Raw genomic sequence first — 25,081 nt, forward strand, 5'->3', positions numbered from 1 at the left:
TAATATTCTGCTGTTGATGCTAAATGATAGCTCAGCTTTATTAAAGAAATAAGTGACTAAGCACTGTAACAGTTAAACAACAGACTTTGTGTTATTACATTTGTTTTCTAACAATCATACATAGTCACTGTGAATGCATAGCAGGACTGATTACTGCTGAATCATAACTTTGATTTGCTAAAGAAGATGCAGGCACATAAAGACAGCAATGAATATTTCTGCTCTTTTCTAAAGAGAAATTATTCTCTGCTTTCACTGTGTTTTTATGTGACATTTTACTGATCTAGGTAAGATTACCTTTGGCTCTTACACGTGCCAAAGATGTATGTGTTCTCATTGATACATGGAAAAGCAGGCGAGTAATTTTGCCCCTTTTTTTCCAGCTTGTTTTCAGCCAGAAGGAATCTCTAGTACAACATCTGAGGATGACATCAGCATTTTCACTATAGAATAGAAACAGTTAGTAGTCACATATCCTACAAACTATGATTATAATCCGTAACATGCTTCTGGGAAAAAATATATACTCCCTTAGGTTATATCATACTTCTCAGGCAACAAAACCCACCCTAGTTCAGTGCCCTTTGGGACCTGGAGTCTGAGTTAGCAGAGCTGAGAACTTCACATGTCAGCTGGATCTCATACTCACTTCGTTGTATTTCAGAATGTGGTAACAATATAAGGAATGATGATTTTTACATTTTTAGCTTTTTTAAACAATAACAAATTACAGAATCACAATCAAAGGTATATACCTCCTTCCCAGTGAATTATTTTCAATCTACATTGTTTGTTAGGTGATTTTAAAACCACAATATCACAGCATAGTCAAGGGTGAAAGGAACATCTAGTCCAACCTGCCTGCTCGAAGTAGGGTGTTATCTGCATCTGGTTGATCAGGACTGTGTTCAGGCAGATTTTGATTATCTCCAAGGACATCCTGTTTCAGGGTCTGACCACCCTCATGATAAAAAATTTCTTTTTATGTTTGAGTTAAAAAAACCCACAACTCCAAGCAATGGATTTTTTTCCCCAATTTTACACAGAGCTTAAAGATCTGAGCTAAAGAATTTAAAGTCAGTAGACCAATTTCATGTCTTAATAATTTTCTGCCCAAAATACATATCTTTCTTACAGATGAGGCTGAAGTTTGTATCACTTATTTGGACTGATAACATTATATTATATACTGCATCATCAGTTGACAGTTGTTCTGTTCTTCATTGCGTTTAGCTTCCTGAATTTGCATAAATGCACATTGACCAGCAATTAAAATTGATAGGGAAAATGAAATACTTCAACAGGAAAGGATAAAACATCTCAACAAAATCTGGATTTTTTTCCTTCCAGTTTTAAGCATAATACTGTGTTTTAACTGCTTCTGTTCAGAGAGCACATTTCATTCTGTCTCTTTCTTCCAGGAAAAAGTAATAATGGTGCCATAGTGGTTATTTAAACATACTAACAAAAGTAATTGCTTGGCTGTCTGAAGTTTATGAAACAGATGGAAGTATGCATTCAGATGAACAGAAGATATTCCAGGGTGCTGATGACTGTGACAAACGTATCTGATGGAGGCTATACCTTCTCTGTACAGGAATATGTTGTACATGGCTGTAGAGTCAAGGAGCTGTCTTATTGTACAAAGTGATGGAAAAATTAGGTGAAACCAGGCAATTGGGTCTTTGCCCAGAAAGGACATAAACGCATTCATAAGCTGAGATTCAGTCTTATTGGGAGTAAATGTTGGCTGTTACCGGGCACATGCTCAACTGTCTGTTACAGTAGCAGAACTCCTATAGCAAGTCCTCGTCATTCATTATCCCGATTGTACAAACCCATTTTAAGCATTATGTAATTCTTTGCTATTTTGCCTATCAGTGCCAAATTCAGATTTGTCAAATGTGTCAAAAGCATTTTCTCCTTCTCGTGCAGCTATCCTGTAATGCGACCAGAATCCTCATAAAGGCAAACAAGCAGTGCTTGAGTGGCCCTGCCATCGCTCTCTTTCCCCAGAAAAAGAAAAAAAAAAAAGGACATGAAAAGGGCTGAAGTAGTGCATGCCTTCTTTGCCTCAGTCTTTACTAGCAAGACTGACCTTCAGGAATCCCAGCTCCCAGAGACCAGGGGGAAAGGCTGGAATGAGATGTACCCTTGGTCAGGGAATACCTAAGCAAACTGGACATACATAACTCCATGGGCCCGGATGGGATGCACCCACAAAGTGCTGAAGAAGATGGCAGATGTCACTGCCAGGCCACTCTTGATAATCTTTGGTCATGGTAACTGCGAGAAGTGCCTGAAGACTGGAGGAAAGCAAATGTTACTCCTATCTTCAAGAAAAGCAAGAAGGAGAACCCAGGGAACTGCACGCTGGTCAGCCTGAGCTTGATCCCTGGGAGGCTGATGGAGCAGCTAATTCTGGAAACCATTTCCAGGCATGTTAAGGACAAGGAAACCATCAGGAGTTGTTAGTGTGGCTTCACCAAGGGGAAGTCATGCTTGACCAGCTTGATGCATTTCTATGATGAAATGACTGGCCTGGTAGATGAGGGGAAGAGTAGTGGATATGGTCTGCCTGGACTTCAGTGAGGCCTTCAACTCTGTCTCCCATAAGATCCTCATAGACAAGCTGATGATGGGCTGGATGAGCAGACAGTGAGGTGGATAGAAAAGATGGCTGAATGGCTGGGCCCAGAGAGTGGTGATCAGTGGCACAAAGTCTAGTTAGAGGCCAGTAACTAGCGGTGTACCCCAGGGGTCAGTCCTGTTTAACATCTTCGTTAACGATCTGGACAATGGGGCAGAGCATACCCTCAGCAAGTTTGGTGGACACAAAACTGAGAGCAGTGGCTGATACACCAGGGGGTTGTGCTACCATCCAGAGGGATCTCAACAGGCTGGAGAAATGGGCTGACAAGAACCTCATGAAGTTCAACAAGGGGAAGTGCAAAGTCCAGCACCCGGGGAGGAACAGCCCCATGCACCAGTACATGCTGGGGGCTACCCAGCTGCATAGTAACTTAGCAGAAAAGGACTTGGGCCATCCTGGTGGACACCAAGTTGACCACGAGCCAGCAATGTGCCCTTGTGGCAGAGGCTAATGTTATCCTGGGCTACACTAGACAAAAGTATTGTCAGCAGGTCAAGGGAAGCAATCCTTCCCCTGTCTGGACGCAGTCCTGGGCAGCTGGCTCTAGGTGGCCCTGCTTGAGCAGAGGATTGGGCCAGATGACCTTCAGAGGTCCCTTCTAGCCTCAGAGATTCTGTGTGTGTGAGTGCAGCAGTGGGTGCTTAAGATCATTAAAGCAGCCAGATGATAGAGCATCTAACTTTCAGGGCCTGGCCCTGCAAAACACAGTGTAGTACCTGGGCAAGGACGTGTAGGTTCTGTTGGCGTTGCGTGGGAGGATGAGGCGTGTGAGAAGACAGACTGTTGAATAGATGCCAGTCTCAACAGGGAGCTTTCTAAAATCGCTGCCCTTCAGCATGCCTTGGCTGGACCAGTCAAAAGGAAGCACTGACTAACCTGATGCTTTCCTCTGGTTTTTTTTTTTTTTCCTCTTGGGACCCACAGCTTGAAGCCGTTTTCTGAGAACAGACACCTGCCTTCTTTCCTTCAAATAACTGAAAAGGGTTCTCTCTCTTTTTTTTTTTTTTTTTCCCTTAAAAAGCAGTGGGAAGGGAAGATGCTACCCTTCTTTTTATATGATAATTTAATGGTTAGATCATTCTTTTAAGATCCAGTTCCTTCTTCAGTCACAGAGGATTGAACTAATGGCTTCCATCTCTCTGAGATCTGCCTGTAAGGTATTGCGTATGGGAGTGTGTGTGAGGGGGAGAGTCTGTGCACCCGTTAAAGATCTGTCTGTGTGCAGAAAATGCTGCAGGATTCAGAGGGCACGAGTGGAGGGAAGCCCAGAGCCCGGGGCAGGAACTAGCAGTGATTGGAACGGCTGTGGGCAGATCTCCTACCTCCTGGGAGGGCGGTTGTAGGTATTTTCCATTTAACGGTGATTTGTATGCAGAAACAGACCACTTCTCACTGCTGACTGGCCTGCCTGCTGGGCTGCTCACCTGCTCCGTCTATTTTCAGCCCACGAATCTTTTAATGAAAATGACATTTACATAGAATGGGAAGTAAAGCAAAAGAGGAGAAAAATAAGTGCCAGCAGTCCAGAAGTCTAGAGAATAAGCATTTAAAATTCCAGTAGTACCTTATTCTTCCTTTCTGAAATTTTTGAATTTGTGATGTTGATTTGAACTCAGAGCAACAGAAGATAAGAGTTAAAAATGTTCTTCAGGCATCTGTTTGGAAATTGCTGTAGTTACTTCACATGCAAAATGGCCTTAGAGTTCACCCAAAATGGAAATACCCTTAAGAAGGAACAAAGAACTGTGGTCCCCTTTATCTGGTGTCTTCTCTCTTAGAGAATTCAGTAATAGATACTTCAGTAGATTTGAGAAGTTGTAGGAGAAATTTCTCCATTTTCTTTGCAGCTGAGTACTGAGGTATTGTCTGAATCAAGAGGTTTTGTCACTTACAGAAAATAGATGTTAATTTAGTTAATTGATCTTTTCTATGAATCCAGAGAAATGAGAAATTATTTTATGTGAAAATGTCTTCCACAAATATAATTACTTTCTCATATATAAAGTATAAGGGTGTCAATTTTGATGATGCAACCAAACTATGATGCATTTATTTATGCATATAGGCATTTATTTTTCATATTAGTATATCAATAATTTTACCATTGTTTCGTTATTAATAATACAATGATCTGGTTTTATTTAATATTTTCTTAAAATATTAAACTATAGTTTGCATTTTTATGCAGTGCGGTGTTACAAGCTAAGTTTTTCTCCATTGTACCTCTATAATTCCATCCAGTTGTATCATAACTGACAGCTATTATTCTTCAGTAATACATTAGAAATTTTTTTTCAGTTATATTCTCGACTATTGTGGGATGCAAGGGCTTTTTGACAGCTCAGGCTACTACGGAACAGTTGAGGAAATGGCATTGTGTAATCCTTACATAATGGAAAGAGTGCCACCTACTGAATTACTATCAGTGCTCTTGTGAAGACTTGATTTTTGTGTGAAAGAACTGATTATGCTTTACTCTGAGACAGTTTTCAACTGAGTAAGGCTATTTTTATATTTGGAGAATTATTTCTGGTATAACAATTGATTTGAAAAGCTCAAACTTGTAAGTCACAGAGGACTGTGTCATTCTAACAGTGTTTTCTTTTGACATTCAGAAATATTTTCTTATTTGTCTAGATGTTGTCTGTATTTGCCTGAATCTTGTTATATCAGTATTTTTCCTCTGTATTGCGTGTAAAATACGATCTCAGCTTCACTTCTTTGAAAAACAAACAAAAACCCTCAAAAATGGGAACTCTACCATTCTGAGTTAAATATTTGTAGAATTGGAAGAACTTCCTTAGTCATACTGAAGTTCACATCTTAACCAGTAAACAGTCACCCAGGAAAATAGAAAAAAGCACATACTAGTCTTTGAAATTGTTTCTTCTTTTCAGAAGTATGAAACATATCATCCAACAGCAGTTTAGGAAAAGCAATTATTTTTTTTTTCTTTACACCAACAGTTGCCCCAGAAGATCCTAGCAGAAAGGTAGATGGTGATACCATTATTTTCTCACATGTGCAAGAAAGGTCAAGTGCTGTCTATCAGTGCAATGCTTCTAATGAATATGGATACTTGCTAGCAAACGCATTTGTGAATGTTCTGGGTAAGAAACAGATTTTAATATTTTTAAGTTTTCTTGTGTATTCACTTGTCTCCTGCTACTACATGGATTGCACGCTCAAGCCTTGCTTGAAGTCTTCAGGGGGAATGGACGTATTTCCTGAGCCCTGGAAAAAGCAAGGCTTTTTGTAGGATACAAAAAACATACTTTGGTTTTTGTAGGATATTCCTGAATTTCATTTTCACTATTCCTGAGTAAGAAGGACAGTTGTAAAAGCTGGAGAAAACTTGGAAGAAATTTTATCACTTTTGTTTGTTTGTTTATGCAAATCAAGCAAATGGAAGCATAACAAATAAGGTAGGAATTAATATTCCTGAAGTTAGTATGTTTCAGTACACTTTCATTGTTTGAGGATGTTTTGGATCAGTTAGATACGTGATCTCTAAATTGCTGTTGCAAGGGGACCTGATTATGCATTTGTCCTGAAGGCCTCCCAAGAACGTGTTTCTGCTTAGAAGGCATTGTGGCCTCTATAATTTTTCTCACTGAATTTAACAAAGCTAGTAGTGAAATCCTAGGCAGAATGTCTTTGAAAGACTTTCCTGCAGGAACTGGCAGATCTTTTGATTGAGAGACACTGTCTTTTAAATGAAAGAAAATATAGGTGTTTCACCAAAAATACATCATAGCTTCTTTTTGCCTGCAGGTTTGTTTGGAATTACGTAGTTGAGTCTGTTCCCAAGATTTTCTCTTGAAGTATATTATGATTTAAATTTTCCAATTGAGATCATTGCCTTTGGTGCCCATCCCTATTACTTGTAAACAGGGAAGAAGCATTTGTTTTTCACAAGATAATTATCCTACATTAACATCCTACATTCCTCAGGCTACCGGCAGTAGAATGTATTTGGGCCTAGACTGAGACCAGAAATCACTTCAGAGAAGGATGTTAACATACAGTTCTTTAGGCCATTCTTGATGTCTTAGTATTTTGTAGTTGCATCTTTGTATCTATATCCAGATATCTTTGTCTTTTCAGCTGAGCCACCAAGAATTCTAACTCCTGCTAATAAACTGTATCAAGTCATCGCAGATAGTCCTGCATTGCTAGACTGTGCTTATTTTGGTTCACCTAAGCCTGAAATTGAATGGTAAGCTATATATGTTGTGTTTAAGTTATGTAAAAGGAACCAGTTATATCTATGGAAGCAAACATTTAAAGCTTTAAAACTATTTTTTACTCTATTTACAATTTAAAGATAGCGTATTTTTAAATAATGCTGATTATAATATGCTAATACAGCATTACATATACTTAACAACAGTTAAGTTATCCCTACAGAGTCAATTTTAAATTTCATTATGTGATTCTGTCTGTATTTTCTAATGTGGCAGTCCCAAGTTTGCATTTTCTGATGATAAAATACAACATAATTTAACTATGATGTTGGGTAATAATATGACTTTTTATGTAAAGGTTTAAGGGAGTGAAAGGTAGCATCTTGCGTGGAGATGAATATGTTTTCCATGATAATGGAACCTTGGAAATTCCGGTGGCTCAAAAGGATAGTACTGGTACATACACATGTGTAGCAAGGAATGAATTAGGAAAGATACAAAATGAGGTGCGATTGGAAGTTAAAGGTAAGAAACGAATCATTCTTTCATCACAGGTTATTATAGAATTTCAGACTTTCTGAATATCTAATAGTCATTTTAAATTTCAGATCCAACAATGATAATTAAACAGCCAGAATACAAAGTGATTCAGAGATATGGCCAAGTTTCATTTGAGTGTATAATAAAACATGATTTTACCTTATTACCAACTGTTATATGGTTGAAGGACAATGATGAACTGCCAGATGATGAAAGGTATGGACAAAATAATTTTCCTTTATTTTTAATTTTCTAGTTTCTTTTTTCTGCTCCTTTTCCTAATTTTTGAAAGGAACATATTGACCTATTGACATTTTCCAATGAAGACTGATAAATTTCACCACTATCCCATATTTGGTGACTAAAGGGCTTACCTAGTGTGGTGAAAAAATTAAGATGGAATTCAAAATAACATGAGATGTAAAAATTTTTAATGGTGCACAATTACCATGTTTATCAATTGTAAGGAGAAGATAACTGGCATAAGAAGCCAAATGGATAATGGAAGACCATTTTCCTCTAGATCACAGATAATTAAAAGTTGTTTGAGTATATTTGGAAATAAAAGCACATTAGGATAGACAATTACTTTGGGGAGATGGTCAAGAGCAATGTAGAAAAGGCTGTCATAGTCCCATAGCTTACATTGCTGTCTAGGTGTTTGCTGAAATACACAAGTATATGGGATTTGGTAATGTCTTATTACAAGTTTCTTATAACAGTACCAGTTAATGAAAAATCAGTGGCTGAATCTATTGTATTTACAGGTTTCTAGTTGGTAAAGACAACTTGACCATTATGAATGTAACTGATAAAGATGATGGAACATACACTTGCATAGTTAATACTACTCTGGACAGTGTTTCAGCAAGTGCTGTGCTTACTGTTGTTGGTAAGAATACTCTCAACTTTATGATAGCAGAACTGTGTTTAACTACTGTTAAGTATGAAACCAGTATTAGATTTCAAATGAAAAGCACAAACATAGTTTTGGTTTCTAGGACAGGACAAAGGAAACGTCACCTACCTGTAAATGTGTTTCAGTTCTTTAAAAATAGAGTCTTACCCTAAGGTTTGCCTTTGAATCAGCTACTTACAAAAGGGTCCAGTAGCTACAGGACACATTCAGTTTCATGCTGTATAGGTTTTTATTTGGATCACATCTGAGCTAACACAGTAGACTACATATTGCAGAGTATTTGAACATAAACATGTTATTTCAGGAATCTCTTTTGCAACTAAATTATGCTTCAGAAAGACTGAGCATGCTTAGTTGTATGACTTTTCAAGGATTTTCTTTTTAAATTAGTTCTCTCTGTGAAGTTTCAATGATTGCAGATTGTTGTAAAATATATTACTTTGCCCCTTCTCCCAATTTGTAATAAAGTTTTAAGTAGATGTCCTAAATGATTCTTACCCGAGTTCAAGCTGAGATGCAAAGTCAAGTATGCTTGTGTTTTAAAATTGTGTTGTAATCTTATGCCTATCCAGGAATGACATACACCAAATGTCTAGTACTTATTTAAAAGTTTTTATAAGATTGCTTACTTTATTTTCTTGATCTATCCTTATTTTAAAAATGGATAAAATATTCAAGAATACTTTTATAACTTTTCAGTGAAAAATTATCAATGTGTTATTTAAAATCAGCCATTTACTCTAAATAAAGTTAACTTTTCTTTGGCTCTAATAATTATAGTCTTTAACTACCTACAGTATTCTGTTTCTTTGGCTACTAACTGATTAAATCCTTTATATTAATGTTCTTTGCAGCTGCTCCCCCAACTCCAGCTATCATTTACGGTAAACTAATATGAAGTTCTCTTTCTACCTCATCTGCCAGATATATTTCTCATTTGCCTATTGCGAAGTACAACATCTTTTCTTTTTTTCCCTTTTTCCTGTGTTTGTGTGTGTGTGCGTGCGTGTGCGTGTGTGTGTGGTTTCATCCCATTTTACCAACTGCTTCATTACTGGAGTACTGGACTTTGGAATTTTACAGTGCAGGCTGCTTTGTATTTTAGGGAATAAATGATTTTCAGAGATAAATTATTATAATTAAGTTTGGTTACAGTGTGATAATGTTTTTCTCATACAGTACACTGTAATGCAAATTAGTTATATAATAAATGAAAGATCAAAAAGGTAAATCCAATTGTTCATTGAAAGCTAATTCACTATCAAAGAACTTGCACCAACCAAATTATGGTATGTTTGTACATTGCTTGTGATGACAGCTTTGTAGGCCTGGTGTACTTTATTTCATAGTTCCTCTTCTTTTTACTTCACTCATAAAATGGACAGGACCATATTGACCAGTTTGGTTTATGATTGATGAAATTTTTAATAAGGATTTTAAAATTAAATCTGAAATTTCCCCAAAAATCTGTCAGTCAGGTACAGGCTTAAGTATGACAGTATACAGCCTTTAATTTGATAGAATTTTGTCTGAATTTGGGGTTTAAAATGCAATATAATATGCCTAAACCACTTTTAAGTATAAGCGTCTTAAGCACTTTTATGTAAATCTTATCACTTTCAGTGAAAATGCTTATGTATTCTTAAATGAACCTGCTCATTAGTCTTGATTTTTGTGTAATAAATCATATAATGAATTATTTTCAGCAATTTGGAATGGACAGTTCCATCTTTATGCATTATAAGGATGTGTATTAACAACTTGCATGGTATTTCAGGATTTTTTAAAAGTACAGCAAAAAATAAATTACTTAGTAACTTGCAATTAGTTTCTATTTGAACTATACTTGTTTTGGATTCACATGCAAAATATTCGTAGTGATTCTAGAAAAGTTTCTTTGATGTGAATGCTTCTTTATTTTCCATGTTTTATTAAATATTTCTAGTTACAATAGATAACCACCCATAATCATTCAAAGATGAACTAAACATGCATTTCATAATTTGTTGCATCTCATTACATTTTTATATCACCGTGCAATCGGATGTAGATAAAATCAAATTTGGATTCTTGTTAATGTACAGAAGTTTCCAGATACATCAGTTCTCCATTTTATCTCTGTTTTGTAACAATTGCATGCTAATGGTTATTAAGTCATGCTTACATAAGTGAGTAGATCTGCCCTGCTGTATTTGTGGAATTCTTTTGATTGGACTGTAAGGATTTTTTCAAAGATGAAACTACTTATTCTGGTGAGATTATTTACTTTGTGTTCATTTGATTTACAGCTCGGCCAAATCCACCCTTTGACTTGGAATTGACAGGTCAGCTAGAAAGAAGTGTTGAACTCTCATGGATACCAGGAGATGAAAATAACAGTCCCATTACAAGTATGTTTGTTTGTATCTATTGCATTACGTTAACAGCATTACGTTAACTGTTCTCAGATTCCAGAGACTTCTGAGATAAATTTTCTGTGCAGCATGTAAGAATGGTAAATTTATTCTCTATGGTTGCCATTTATTTACATAACAAAAATTCACTGAATGTCCTCTACTGTACAGCCAAGCACAAAGTCTTATTTACTGCCCTAAAAAGCTGGGCTTTTGATCCAAAAACCTGTGCTAGTTAATGTAGAAGTTGATACTGATAGGAGCTCTGTCTCACAAGGTCCAGTCTTATGAATATGTAGAGACTAGACTTGTATGCTTCTGAAGGAGAGAGCTACTAACATCTTGCATTAACTCTTTTGTAATTCCCATGAATTTGAGATAGCATCAATACCAATATCTTTAAGGATTATCCATCACTACTGATAACAGAAGCTTATTCTTAATGAAAATATAATGCAGATTTTTTTTTTTTCCTAGTCCAGACAGTTGAGGAAATAAAGCATGTCCATAAGACAGAGAAAATAAACATCTATAGACTTCTGAGACAGGAAATTGATCTTAAATGCTCTTATTCCTCCCAGCAGAACATGATGAAAGATACTCTTGCTTATATCAAGCAGAGAGGATGGAGGGGGAATTTAAGAGGAAGGAAGAAGGATGTTACTGTTTGTTTTCCAAAAAATAATAGGATCAGAAAGATTTGTTTGGGCAACTTTTTCATTATGAGCAATTTAATGTAATTACTTAATTATTTATGCCGTGTATTTTTAGTTAATAACTGCTACAAGTTACCAAGACCAGTGTACATGTTATATTTGGAATGAATGAGTTGGGCTGACTTATCGAGTGTTGCTTTCCAGGGTCTGATGCTAGATGGTATCAACACCGAACACAAACCATAAGGATCAAGCATCTGTAAAGGAAGTTTTGTAAAAACAGAATTTCACAAATTTCAGAACACATCAAAGATTTTGATTGCATTTTAATGAAACACCAAGGGATTTTGCTAAAGTTTTACACTTTCAGACTTGTCTAATATCTATCAATTAGTAATATACTTTTTAAAATAGAATATATAGAAGTTTAATGTAAATAGTTGAATTGTATTTACGTTATGGCTTATTCATATACTCTTGTATCAGTATTTTCATTTTTTTCCAGACCAGAAGACACAAGTCTTGCCTTTCTATAGGAATGAGATCACAGTTTCAAAAAAGATGATACTAGGTGGTGTTGGCTCATGTCAGAGTTTTTGTAGAAGCGAGATATTGCATGCAGTCTGATACTGGAAATTGAACTCTTCTGACTAAATAATGCTGGTTTTAATTATGATACAATTTATATTGCTGTGTGGTCCCTTGAGAGCCTGCAAAATAAGGCATTTGCTTCATAAGTAAGCCTATTATTGCTGCTGCTATCACTTCAAAGTGTAGATCAACACTCAAGGATAGCACTTCATTATGTGTGATCCCTTTACCCATGTAATACGATTGACATGCTAGAATCTCTCTGAAAGCTCAAACAGGATTTTTTCCTTGAAGCCTCCTATAAATTGTTCTACTAGAGTTGCAAGCAGAATGCTAGTTACTAGGGAAGCAAAAAGCAGTAGTGAAAACTTCTGTGGGTGCTTTTTTTTTGTTTTTAGTATGTAATATTCTCACCTTTTCAGCAAAGACTTTGGTCCAGAAAACATCCCATCCCAAGACCTTTACCTCTGAGCACACAACACCAGCTATAACTCGGGCAGTAATTTGGGGCTAGTTCTCTCTCTTTCTTACTGCTCAGATCAGGATGAAATCTGCAAGCCTTAAGTCCAGAAGGCTATGATTAGTACTACTTATCTATTTTACTTCTTGAACATCTTGGCTCCTCAAACTGTTGTGCATTATTTCTATGTGGTACTGTAAGTATTCTAAAAGCAATTTCTAGATGTCCCTCAGAATTTCTTTAGTAGTGCAAACAGGATGTATTCTGAGTCATATTCTGGCTTCTTGTCCCCACCTATACATGAGATAAGGGAAGATTTTTGTTACACAACGCACAAACATTTGATGCTCATGTAAATTTTGTATATCTAAACTTAAGGTTCCATGGAATGTACTCAGACTACGCATTCTTCTCCCATTCACTTACTGTATCCTAAGAATTCCTCTTAAGTGTTTCAAAATTTGTATCTCATACCTAAGAGCAGGAAGCTTTTTTGGCTGTATCACAGCTGAAAAAAGATGTCCTTTTGTCTTTGATAATGAATGTGGTTTTCTTTTTAGAGTTCTACAAACCTATGTATCCCTGAGGTTATATACTCTGTAGGTTCTTAACAGTAATCATCGTAATGTTCACACAGAGAACTCTCAGGAAATTTAGCTTCTGAACATATGTTCCTTGACTTAATTTGAAGATACTGAAAAGTGCTCTTGAAAAACTTTCTCAAGTATTGGTTCTTAACTTTAAATAGTTCTTCACTAAGCCAGTCTCATTGGGGAAAATGGAATACCCAAGAGAGTTTTAGTATTGTACAGGTACTACTTACTGTCAGCTTGATACAACTAAGACCAATATATTTGTCAGCCAAATACTACTTTCACATCGGAATTCCAATCTTGTCTCACTTTCTTGCTGTGATAGTTCAAGGGTTCCTGTTACATTAAAATCCGGTACCTGAGAGCAAGCTCTTGTAATAACCTGTAATTACCTGACAGGTAGCTGCATTAGTGAGAATACCAAATAATAAAAGTAAGAGCGTTTCTATTATATTTCTACCTAGGCAGTGCTTTTGAGATCCACATTATAGATCTGTGTTCTGGTTTATGTACTTACATTTCAATATCCATGATTTTTAAAAACGTTGATTGGATCAATCCCTTCTGATTAGCTCATTCAGAAATGCCTACACTGATCTAGGAAGGTGTTGCAAGTTTTGACATAAAGTTGGATTCAATTTCTGTTTACAGACTTTGTGATTGAATATGAAGATGGGCTGCATGAACCAGGGGTATGGCATTACCAGACGGAAGTTCCTGGAACTCAGACAACAGTACAGTTGAAGTTGTCTCCGTACGTCAACTACTCATTCCGTGTGATAGCTGTCAATGAGATTGGCAGAAGTCAGCCCAGTGAACCATCTGAGCAGTACCTGACAAAATCTGCAAGTAAATAACTATTTCTGCTTACCAGTGATTGATTTATATTATGAATGGTGTTGAATTTGCTTGGAATGCAAACAGCAGTCATTCTTGTTCACGTGTAAATATTTTATTTTTAGACCCTGATGAAAATCCTTCTAATGTACAAGGGATAGGCTCAGAACCTGATAATTTGGTAATAACATGGGAGGTAAGTTTGCTTTTTGGAGATTTCATTTGTTTGTTTTCAGGTGAGTAGCGGGTTTTTTTGAGAAATAATAATGATCTATCTGTGAACACACTATGAGAATACCCGATGTGTTGCTTGCTTAAAACATTCCTGAAAAAAGGTAAAATCCCGACATTTCCCCATCTTCATTTTCAGGGAAGATCTGCATGCATTATGAAAAAAAAAAAATTTTGAGGTGCCATATTTTCCTTGAGTGATTACTCAAGATAAGCCATTAATATGGTAACACAGGATGTTTTGCTTCCAATTTAAGAAAACTTAAATATGTAAATTGAGGTTTATCTCAAGTAGACTCTTATTTTTAGAATGAATTCTAATGTGAATCCTAATTATACCCTCAACTTTTGTGACAAACCAAATTATTGTGCACTCTCCCACTAAGAAACTTTTGTGGAAAAGTTTTCTCTATCATGCCCTTATCATCATGACAGGAGCTCAAGGAGAGCAATGTAAAACCAATTTCCCATTCCAGACAAGAAATATTATCTAGTGAACACTGTATATAGGGAGTTCGTGTAAGTCTTTCCCTCTTCCACTTCTTAAGAAATATTTGAAAACAAAATATGTATACAGAAATCACAGTGCATGGTTGCATGAGAATTAGCCAGGATCACCATTCCATGTGTTTTTTTACTAATGAATGAAAAGCAACTGAACTGAACTGACCTCCTGTAAACGCTAAATTGCATAGCTTGGGAATTTCAGCAGTGCTTCTCTGTCACAGAACACAGTGGTAAATTTTCAGTAAAATTCTAAAAAAGAATAGATATATTTCCTTTTTTTACATTGGATTTTTTGGATGCTTCAAAATATTCTAAAAAATTTATTTTAATTTCAGTCTTTAAAAGGTTTTCAGTCTAACGGACCAGGGCTTCAGTACAAGGTCAGCTGGCGTCAGAAGGATGTTGACGATGAATGGACATCTGTTATAGTTGCAAATGTATCTAAATATATTGTGTCTGGTACACCAACTTTTGTTCCCTATGAAATAAAAGTACAAGCTTTAAATGACCTGGGATATGCACCAGAGCCATCAGAGGTGATTGGACATTCAGGGGAAGACTGTAAGTTTTGTAGTTTGACTCAATTGTACTAATAAAAAGCAATTAAATGTGTAACCTAAATGGGTATTTACAATACTAAAATATTGAAAAAGGGGGATAGTAGTTATTTTTTTAATTAAAATTAAGGAATTTGGAGATAATAAGGCTTCATAACACTCTGTAGTATTAATCCTGAGGTCAGCTTTTTAACATAGGAACATTTTAACCTACTATTTGAGTGCAATGCAAAGACTCGTTCTGAAAAAGTATGTTTGTGTGGTTTCTTATTCTAACTAGATACTTGTTGCATCCTTTCCACACAGTGCCAATGGTTGCTCCAGGCAATGTGCAGGTTCATGTTATTAACAGCACATTAGCAAAGGTGCATTGGGACCCAGTTCCACTAAAATCTGTCCGAGGACACCTTCAAGGGTACAAAGTAAGTACAGTCAAAAGCATTCTGTTTCTCATTTATTAAAACAGATCACGCTTCCTATATGAGATTGTATCCAGACGGAAGTAACGGACATATAAGAGGACTCTTGCTTTTCAGTGAGCTCACAAGTTTTGCTGACAAGATCAATAGCATTGATACAATTCATTTAAAGTTCAGCAACGTTCCAGCCTTGTAGCACCTTGTAGTCTCCTGTGACATTGTCCTTGAAGAAAGATGGGATGTGTCTGCAATTAAGTTTGCACACATTATACAGATTAAAAAAATTGTAATAGTTTTACAGATCTTATTCCAAAAGGATATTTAGAGGATGAGGAGAAATAGTTTCTGTAGGAGTCTCTTCTAGGTCTAATGCTAAGATTATTAATCTTCTGCCATAATATAATTAATCACATCTTTAATTCTGAGTAACTGGCCACTTGCTAGCTTATGCTGGGTACTGTGTCTTTTTGGAGGCCAGCAAAAAGCTCAGTTTAAAAGCTCTATTTAAGGAGATAGGAAATGGCAGAAGGTTTGGAGTGTACATATAACTAAGGAAGCTTAGTGTAAGATAGTATGCTGGTCTTGATGATAACTGAGAAGGCTGTGTTGGAGACAGAAGACTGCAGTTAATAGGGAGTGGGAGACAGAAGGACTTCAGGGTTAGAAACTGGGGGAACTGGTGTCCCTGGAGGACAGGGAAAATCTGATGACAACAGTTGCTTCAGAGGTTGCACTAGAAGCCCATCAGAAGAAACTCAGGAGTGCAAAAACTGCAGAAGCATGGTAGACTGGTTGTGGAGGGAGGAGTGGAATGAGAGGGTATACTGACTTCCTATGAAACGGTAGAAGAAAATAAAAAATAATTACTTCTTTGCTCCTCTGCAAATATACTAATAAATATGTTCTAACAAAACAGACTGGTTACACAGCCCAAACTAGGTTACTTTGTAAGACAGACTAATTTGAACAATTTCTGTTTAAATGAAAGACGAAAAAGAAATATTTTAAAAATGAAAAGAGTAAAGAATATTTGGAGGAGAATAAATGTGCATCATACTTATAAAATGGAGGACTAGTATTCAAGAGCATTGAAAGTGAACTTCATTGCGTTACAGCTGGTTACCACATGAATGTGAGGTCCTGGTATACCTGGCACAAAATGCCACCATCCAGAGAGACTTAAGCTAGTTTTGTATGAGCTAGTGTAAGTATTTGTAGTTAGTGTGGTGCTCTGCCCTAGATACTAAATTCAGCTGAGAAACAGGACTTATTAGTCTGTTAAATGTTTATCTGTCAGATGACAGTCTAATATCAACCCGGTATTTCACACACAAATGGGCAACCAAATGTAAATGTCCATTATGTGAGGATTGAAGAGTTAGAATTTAGTGAAGTTAATGCTTATTATTAATGGAGTTACAGCAACACTAATCCTCATAATCCAAATCACCAAATTTCTGTTAAAGGTCATTAATAATACAAAAAAATTCCATAGACAAATGTCTGCCCATACACTGGGTGTTAACTTCTCACCCTTCAAAGGAATGGTCACACTGAGTTGTCATCGTCTCAAGTTTAGATGGAGATTTCTTGTTCCTCAGACTTGGAGTCTCTGAGGGTTATTTTCTGTCCTGTATTTCCTAACGGGTTGCACACTTTCCTCTCCAGTTGGTCTAAGGGATTAGTCATGCCATGATTACTTCTGTTCAGTGTGTTAGTCTTTCTCTGTATACAGTATGACTTTTTTTTCTGTGGGGAGGAGAACCACACAATTACACAAAGCTAAGCAAAACTGAAACTAAAATAAGTTTGTCAGTAATCATAAATAAAACAAGCTCAAGACCACAGGTTTGACAACAGACCTGACCACTGAGTAGTTTTTGCTGTTATGGCTAGGACAAATGTGACAATGGTATAAGTTGCATATGCAGCAAAAGTTTCTTATATAATTTTTGCAGATACAGCTAAATCAAGCTAAAATATGTTAAAAACTAGACAAAGCATGACAGGTCCTAAGACCTGGTGGATAGTTACTGTTATAAAGCTTTCTCTGAATACAGGCTAAAAACTTTTCATGGATGCAGAGTATGCTTTAAGTGTCTTAGTTATTGACATAGCTTACAAAGCACATGACTATCTCTTTTTAAACACATCAGCAAAATCTTACTAGCAAACTCAGGCTTTCCTAGTTCATAAAATTATTTCAGACAGTAGCCCAATATGCAGTGTTTCATTAGGGACACATTTCTTAATAAAGAGAGGGGTATTTCTCTAAAGAGTCACGCCATGAGGACAAATGGGTGAAGAAAGCAGGAAGATCTCTAACTAGCAGCAGTCCACAGCACATCACTCATATTTTGCTCTTGTATTAATTCAGCTATTACTCGATATACTGTGGTACTATAAAGCATTTCAAACCTAAGAAGAAATTTTTAAAATAATTCTTTTCACTGTTACTGCTGCCATTTTTTCCTGTTATTCTTATGAATTCAGTGGTTATTCAATACAATATGTGAAAAATGTGATGCGGTCTCTTTTGCTGTCATATTCCTCTTCCAAATCACTGATTATCAAACCCAGCTTATTAAAGCTGTCTTTTAATTTCAGCCTGGCTAGTGACACATGATGACTCAACTATAATAACGTGCTTTGTGAAATGTTACTGGCTAACATTATTTTAAAATATCATGAACTATACCTTGAGTTTCAATACTAGAAGTACCAACATGTCAAGCTTTTGTTAGCTTGTAAATGGCTTTCTTGCTAGTTGGTAGGATGAGAGCTACAGGGTGACAGCTGGCAGTGTTGAAAATCATTAACTCAAGCCATGTAAAACACGGTGGTATTTAACAGTGATTAGAGTGAAATGGTATGTTGTTAGCAATAGAAAGCTGGTGTTCGTGTAACATTGCCTTATAAGCTATCTAGTTGGGCTTTGTAAGCCTTAACAGTTCCCTTTTTTGAATTCATGTGTGAGATCCCAACTTCCTTAATTAAAGAGGTGTTTTGCAGTTGGCCTAAATGCAACCAGAATTTTACCCACTTAAATTGTTTTATCAGTTTTAGTGTGTGATCATACATGTGTGAAAATTACACTGTGAAAAATGAACAATGATGTATTGGAAGGTAACAATCCTAGGAGTGATACAAGTCTTTGTAGGGGCAACTGTTAATATCTTTCCAGATACCATGATAGAGAGACTAGTAAATGGAGTGCAGTCAAGGTAATTACCTCTGAGGCTTATCTGTAGTTTCTTAGAAACTCAGTCGGCAAAATAGATAACCAAAATCAGCTTTGTGGTCTGATCTGTTTGTCACATAAATGGAGGAATAGTCTTCCTGTCCCTGGGTGGAGATCATTCCATGACTGTAACCTTAGAATCCTTTCAGAACTTGTTTTTCCAGCCCAGACAAATTTTGGTTTCCACATCACAGGGAATAGCATGGTCAGGTGTGTGACACAACAAGGTGGCAAAGTGCAAGTCTGCTTTGGAAGCTGTGTAGACATCTCACTGAAAGAATGGATGGTATGAATGAGTCCTGCCTCTCAGATGGACTTGCTAACATGAGAACGACCACATAACTAATGCAGTTCCAAACCAGAACTTGTGCTGAACTGGCTTTGAACATTAGCAGAACTGGCAGGTGATAGTCTTCACCCAGTTGTGCAGGCATGACTGTTTCTGGACAAACTGTTTCTGGAGCAGGAAAGCTCTATGCTCTATCTCACCTGAGCTTATTAAAATTGCAATTATTCCTACCTTTAATTCATGGATACTCATGGAAAAGCTTAGAGTTTGTAAAATCAGAAGACCTAAACACTCACTGTTCTTTTGTCTTTAGGTTTACTACTGGAAAGTGCAGAGTCTATCCAGAAGGAGTAGGCGGCATGTAGAAAAAAAGATCTTGACTTTCAGGGGAAACAAGACTTTTGGAATGTTGCCAGGGCTGGAGCCCTTTAGTTCTTACAAGCTGAATGTTAGAGTTGTTAATGGTAAAGGAGAAGGACCAGCAAGCCCAGACAAAGTATTTAAGACCCCTGAAGGAGGTATGAATTGAGACTTAAATGTGGTATATTCAGAAATAGAACACTAAGGGTGTAATTGCTGAATTTGCATCTTGGACATGATAAAATAATAATCTGGCTCAATACAGTAATATTCTTAAGAATTAGTAATTCATGAGTTGTTTTAAGTTAATCTACTTTGTATTTACTGTATATTCTTCTTAAAAGTTCCTAGCTCACCCTCCTTTTTGAAGATTACTAACCCAACATTGGACTCTCTGACTCTGGAGTGGGGTTCACCTACCCATCCAAATGGTGTTTTGACATCATATATACTGAAGTTTCAGCCAAGTAAGTTAATTATGAATATATAACTCTAACTTAGACAATATGTCTACCAAATAACAATCCATTTATTAAGAAAAAATGTTAAATTTATAACGTACAAAAGATAGGATAGCATAGTAGATGTCAAGTTTGAATAAAATTAATGTATTTTGACAATAGAGATGACTATTTGGAAAACTTCACTTGGTCAAGTGCCAGGTTCCATTACTTCTATTTCTTCAAACCACACTTCACAGAAAAATGGAGAAGTCCTACATAGAATTGACAGCCAAGTTAGAAGCAAGATACTACTACTTACAAATCCTATATTTTAACTGCAGAGAAAATATCATTAGAAGTAGATCAAAATACATACAATTATACTGTTGTGGGCTTCTTCAATTTTCATGGTATTTTAATTTTAAAATGAAAAATTCATAAATGTGCCATTTACTCATATCAGAGCTATGAATCACTTCCTTAGGATCCCCATGCCACTGCTTACTTGCCCAGAAATCTGTCAGCAGTGACACTGGAAATTTAAGAGTTTTGTGTGCATGGAATAGATTAAGGAAGTTTGTTTTCTTCCACTTACCAGTTTCCCCTGTTCCTTTGCATTAGGTACAAGTCACTTCAGTATTTTTTCTCCTAAGCATACTGAATTTATTAGGAGGCAGCTAGTTTAGTCTTTCAGGATTTTTTAATGATCAGTGTTTCAAATGGGTGTAAGTTCAGATGATGTGATGTGGACTCAGTTGCCTTGGATTCAGATACTTATGAGAATGGAACTTGAACTTAAAAAACTTGTAGGTGTTTCCTATCTCCCTGTTGAATTTTGGCCCCTGATAGATCCTTTTTACACAAAGTTGACTTTCTTTTGAAGCTACAGATTATTGTTCATATAACCTGAAATGAACAGTGCAGCAGACAAACAAAACAAATAAATACAAACAAAAAAAGCCTGTTTTAACACAATGATAATGTAGGCAATTTTCCTAACTCTTTTTTTTTTTTTTTTCTTGTAACAACAGTTAACAACACACACGAATTGGGTCCCTTGGTAGAGATAAGAATTCCTGCCAACGAGAGCAGCTTGATATTAAAAAATTTAAATTACAGCACACGGTACAAGTTTTACTTTAACGCACAAACTTCAGTTGGATCAGGAAGTCAGATAACTGAGGAAGCAGTAACAATTATGGATGAAGGTAAGATGGGTATGTATAAAGAAAACCCATTGAGTTTAAAAAACGCTACAAATTTTATTGAAAATATTGCTACTACTTCCTTTCCATTAAGGAAATAGGCCCTAGTAAAATTTTTTCTAGAGCTTTCTTAACTGTATTATACACTAGTAAAAGATTTTTAAATAGTTTCTAAGAGAAGATACACACAGGTTTTCTGCTGTAGTGGAAGCCCCAAAAGAGGTGTAAAGCCCCTCCTTTTGATATAAACTTAAAAGTTCTAAGACTTTGGCTTTTCTGGGCTTCAAAGTTTTATGTAACTTTACATTTTAAGTGGTCTTCCTCCATTCACATATTCTGCTTCCTTGACCAGCTGTGGTCACAGAGAGCAATACTGAAATGATGGAGGTTTATGGCTAGAGCAAATTATTTCTCTTTAGAAGTATGCAACAGCTTCTGTGAGATCTGAACTTTTTTTACAGAGCTGACAGAACTGTAACTTCAAAAAAGCTGCAGAAATAAATTTGTCATCTATGGCCCCAAATAACTGGTGACATTGTATAATATTTAAAAACTCTTAAGTATATTGTTCAATCCTGACACTATTACTTTTTACATTTATAGCCATTCTAGATCTCTGATTTTGGCAGTTCTTTTGTTGAAGATGTTATTTATTTAAATATGAAAGCTTAATAAAATAAGAGTAATTTAAAGCAAAGGGGAAATTTGGGGGGAAAGTCTTTTATGATTTTGCACATCTTAATATTAAAAGTCTATTTTGATACCATCTTTTCACATATTTTTATGCTTAGTAAAAATATATTTCATTGGAATTGCCGTAGATGAGTTGGTATGGAATGCATAGTGTATTAAGTGTAATAACAAATAGTGTATTATTAAGGTTGCATATGAACTACATTTATTTTAAATCGTGAATCTTAACAAGCATGAGCAATAAAATTTTGTAAATGCATGTATATTAATTTTTGTCTTGTAATAGTCTGTCAGTGTTCAGCATAAGTGGATTGTTTCTAATTTATTTGAATTAATACATTTTATCTAGTTTGCATGCTTTTCTGGTTTGTAATGAAGTTATATATGTATGTTCCCTTTGGTGTTGTATCTAATTATATAGTGTTCCTATTCTTGTTTTCCTCCATTAAAGCTGGTATTCTCCGTCCTGCTGTAGGTGCAGGCAAAGGTAAAATGAAACTGCATGATTTGTTAATGTGTGGATTTTGCAGTGTTGCAAATGGGGAAATTGCAGTGGTAAGGACAGAAAATCTTGGACTACACATTGCTATACAAAGTATTAATCAGTGCTGGAAGAAAACATTTGGGGGTTTTGTTGTTGTTTTGTTTTTGGTTTTGTTTTTTTTTAAGAAATCCAGAATGCTTATTAATACCTTTCGTCTGTTTATTTTGCCACAGAGTTCCAGGGGAATTCATTAGCTTTGCTTCAGCAAAGTCTAATTATTTCTGAACATTTAACAGATGTATGTCATGGTCATAAATATTCAGGATCCAGGTGCACTAACACTGATTAGCTGAAGTAGAAAAAACAGCACTTTTGCAAAGGAGATTTTTTTTACTGCCTGTGCCATGTGCATTTTTTGTTTTAAAAAAGTAGGTGCATTCTTGTTCTCACTGCTGATTAATGCTACCCGTTTGATGACATTTATTTCATTTGCAAGCCAACTGTGCATAGGAGACAGATGACTGACAATACCCTCTGTATACTTCTCAGTTCGAGTATCAGATGGGATATACAGGCAAATGGCTTCCTGCTGTCTTAGGTTTACTGATCTTGTGAGTGAGTTCTTGAGGATATTTCAGTGAGTGGAACCTATTATCATCCTTATTCTTGAATTCAATAATATTTAGTTCTTTGTGATGCAGTTCTTCTGTCAAACAAGGTGTTCTTCACATTGCACACAGTTTTTATGAATTTTGATATCTTCACTGTCAGAAGCAAAGATTGTCCTGAGGACTGTTAGGTAGCTTGAAGTCAGAAAGGTGTGTCTATACGTATGTGTCATTTTATCACTAATTAACATCTCAGACCGTAAACATCCCAAATCAAAATCTGTACATGAAATACCCAGCGTTTTTTACAAACTTGGAAGAGACAACATAAATTGTTTTACATATATTTTCTTTCCACTTGATGAACAGATGTTTTGAATGATAATAGCCATAAAAAAGAACTCCATTCACTCAGATATAAATCAGACTATATACATATATGTATGCATACATTTGTGCATAAATAATATATATATTTTTTTTAATATGTATATATAAGTCTATTCTAATATCAGATGCATTTCTGGTAAACGTATGGAGTTGTGGATTTATTTTAATGACAAGTCTTTCTTACTGTTTTTTAGTCTAGTTGTAGCTGAGAAGTCAGCACAGATTGAACAGTCAAACTGGCTTGTAGTCCTGGACATTAACAGCAGAAATGTAAATTAAGTTCTCATTATTTGTAGCTGACTATAAAAACTCATGCAAGGAAAAGTGGATTCTCTGTGTGAAACGGAGGTCTAATTATAGCTGTATCACAGTCCGTGGCTAGCAGAAAGCATCTTATTTGTAAGATCAGCTGGAGCAGTTCACATTTCAGAGCTGTCATCTCAGATTCTCTGAAAACTAAGCAGATGCCTTCGTTTGGTTCCATGCCGTTTATGGTTTCAAAGTTTTCACATATTCCTATAGCATCTAGCTCTTACAATTGCAAAGAAAACTTTGGAACTGCAAACAGGATGGAACTAAAGCCATGACATCTGTTAGGACATCTGAGTTGCTGCAGGTCTGAGATGAATGTTCTCGGTGGTTACTTACATTAACGTGATTAACTGTTTCACTACTGATCAGGGACTATAAGGAAGGAAAAGGAAGATCGTATTATCAAGATCAAGTGCCAAATTATTTGGTCTCATGAGTGCGTGGATTTGGAAGATAGACATACTCAGCCCACTCAAGAAGAAGCCGTACCCAGCAGTGAATTGTTACTCCTCCGTTAAGTGCAGGAGGGCCTATACGTATATTCGGCTCTTACTAATGTGGACCCAAAGCCAAACCAAGGAGAAGGTGCAATCTAGATATTCTCAACCTTTTTGTGATCTATCAAACACATCTCAGTTTTTCATTTTGAAGGGCAGAACTTACCAAAAAATGTAATTATCCTTTCTCTTTGAATTTGAGCTTATTCATCTCGGAAGTTAAGAAGACAATAGGTCCTAGATTCAGCCAGCCTAAATTGCACTGAAATTTCTGTACATGGTGTTTTCTACTGGCTAGCTGCCCCTGAAGACCTGCAGCTTGGCCAGTCAGAAACATTAGACAGAAGGTCCCGGAGGAATTCAAATCATCTATATGTGGGCGAGCTGTGCAACTTGGGACATATTTCACTTCTCAGAGTATAACTATGTATTAAAGTGCAGAGGGAAACATTGCTATGGTAAATCAAAGGATCTTAGTGTCTCAACATATTTATTGTAGTTCTGAAATACATTCCGTGTCTCTTGGCACCATGTGTCTTTTGCCATCTTTTCAGACAGCCGTGGGCCCTTCATTGTCTTTTATTACTTTAAAAACAATGAAAGTAACCACAGTCTGCTTACTGCTGCACTTGACACTTTTAATATTTGTCCCAACTGAGTTTGTCTGATTATAATGACTGTACTGGTGTTAAGTAAAGATATCCAGTACGTTCTAGACCAATAAGTAGAGAAGCAAGTTTTGTGCATTTTTCCCATAAGGTAAAATACAATTTTACATGAAAACTTGAAATATGAGATGAAGGCTAAGGGATTTAGATAAAGGAATCATTTTTTTCTTTAGCTTGAATAGAACTTAGAAGCTCTATTCAAATGGGGGGCAATATAAGGAGGAAATTATTGTCTCCCTGTGATATGGGCACCATCCTAATAGAAAGTTCTTTAGACAAACAGTGCCATTGCATCAAATAGCAGAAATACAAGGGAACTTCACAAATTACAAGAATTGAGGGTTTTTT

The 25,081-nt window shown here is 36.1% G+C and overlaps 1 protein-coding gene across 47 annotated transcripts in view; it reads left to right on the forward strand.

The window, feature by feature from the left end:
* The window catches only part of NRCAM (neuronal cell adhesion molecule), a 165,745-nt gene that overhangs the window by 112,952 nt on the left and 27,712 nt on the right, over window positions 1–25,081 (forward strand). For 21 of the 47 annotated variants that reach the window (XM_069802146.1, XM_069802153.1, XM_069802148.1 and 18 more), the window contains 15 exons: window positions 5,620–5,763; window positions 6,761–6,872; window positions 7,199–7,365; window positions 7,449–7,596; window positions 8,148–8,272; window positions 9,154–9,183; window positions 10,588–10,689; window positions 13,644–13,841; window positions 13,955–14,025; window positions 14,903–15,128; window positions 15,431–15,546; window positions 19,387–19,591; window positions 19,778–19,900; window positions 20,908–21,084; window positions 22,226–22,261. In XM_069802146.1, the coding sequence (XP_069658247.1) occupies window positions 5,620–5,763; window positions 6,761–6,872; window positions 7,199–7,365; window positions 7,449–7,596; window positions 8,148–8,272; window positions 9,154–9,183; window positions 10,588–10,689; window positions 13,644–13,841; window positions 13,955–14,025; window positions 14,903–15,128; window positions 15,431–15,546; window positions 19,387–19,591; window positions 19,778–19,900; window positions 20,908–21,084; window positions 22,226–22,261 (1,980 nt within the window). Of the gene's footprint in view, window positions 1–5,619; window positions 5,764–6,760; window positions 6,873–7,198; window positions 7,366–7,448; window positions 7,597–8,147; window positions 8,273–9,153; window positions 9,184–10,587; window positions 10,690–13,643; window positions 13,842–13,954; window positions 14,026–14,902; window positions 15,129–15,430; window positions 15,547–19,386; window positions 19,592–19,777; window positions 19,901–20,907; window positions 21,094–22,225; window positions 22,262–25,081 lie in introns of all 47 variants that reach the window. The other 26 variants (XM_069802156.1, XM_069802162.1, XM_069802165.1 and 23 more) reach the window with 5 other exon arrangements.

This window comes from Haliaeetus albicilla, chromosome 14, assembly GCF_947461875.1.
Source record: "Haliaeetus albicilla chromosome 14, bHalAlb1.1, whole genome shotgun sequence".
Classification (NCBI taxonomy): domain Eukaryota; kingdom Metazoa; phylum Chordata; class Aves; order Accipitriformes; family Accipitridae; genus Haliaeetus; species Haliaeetus albicilla.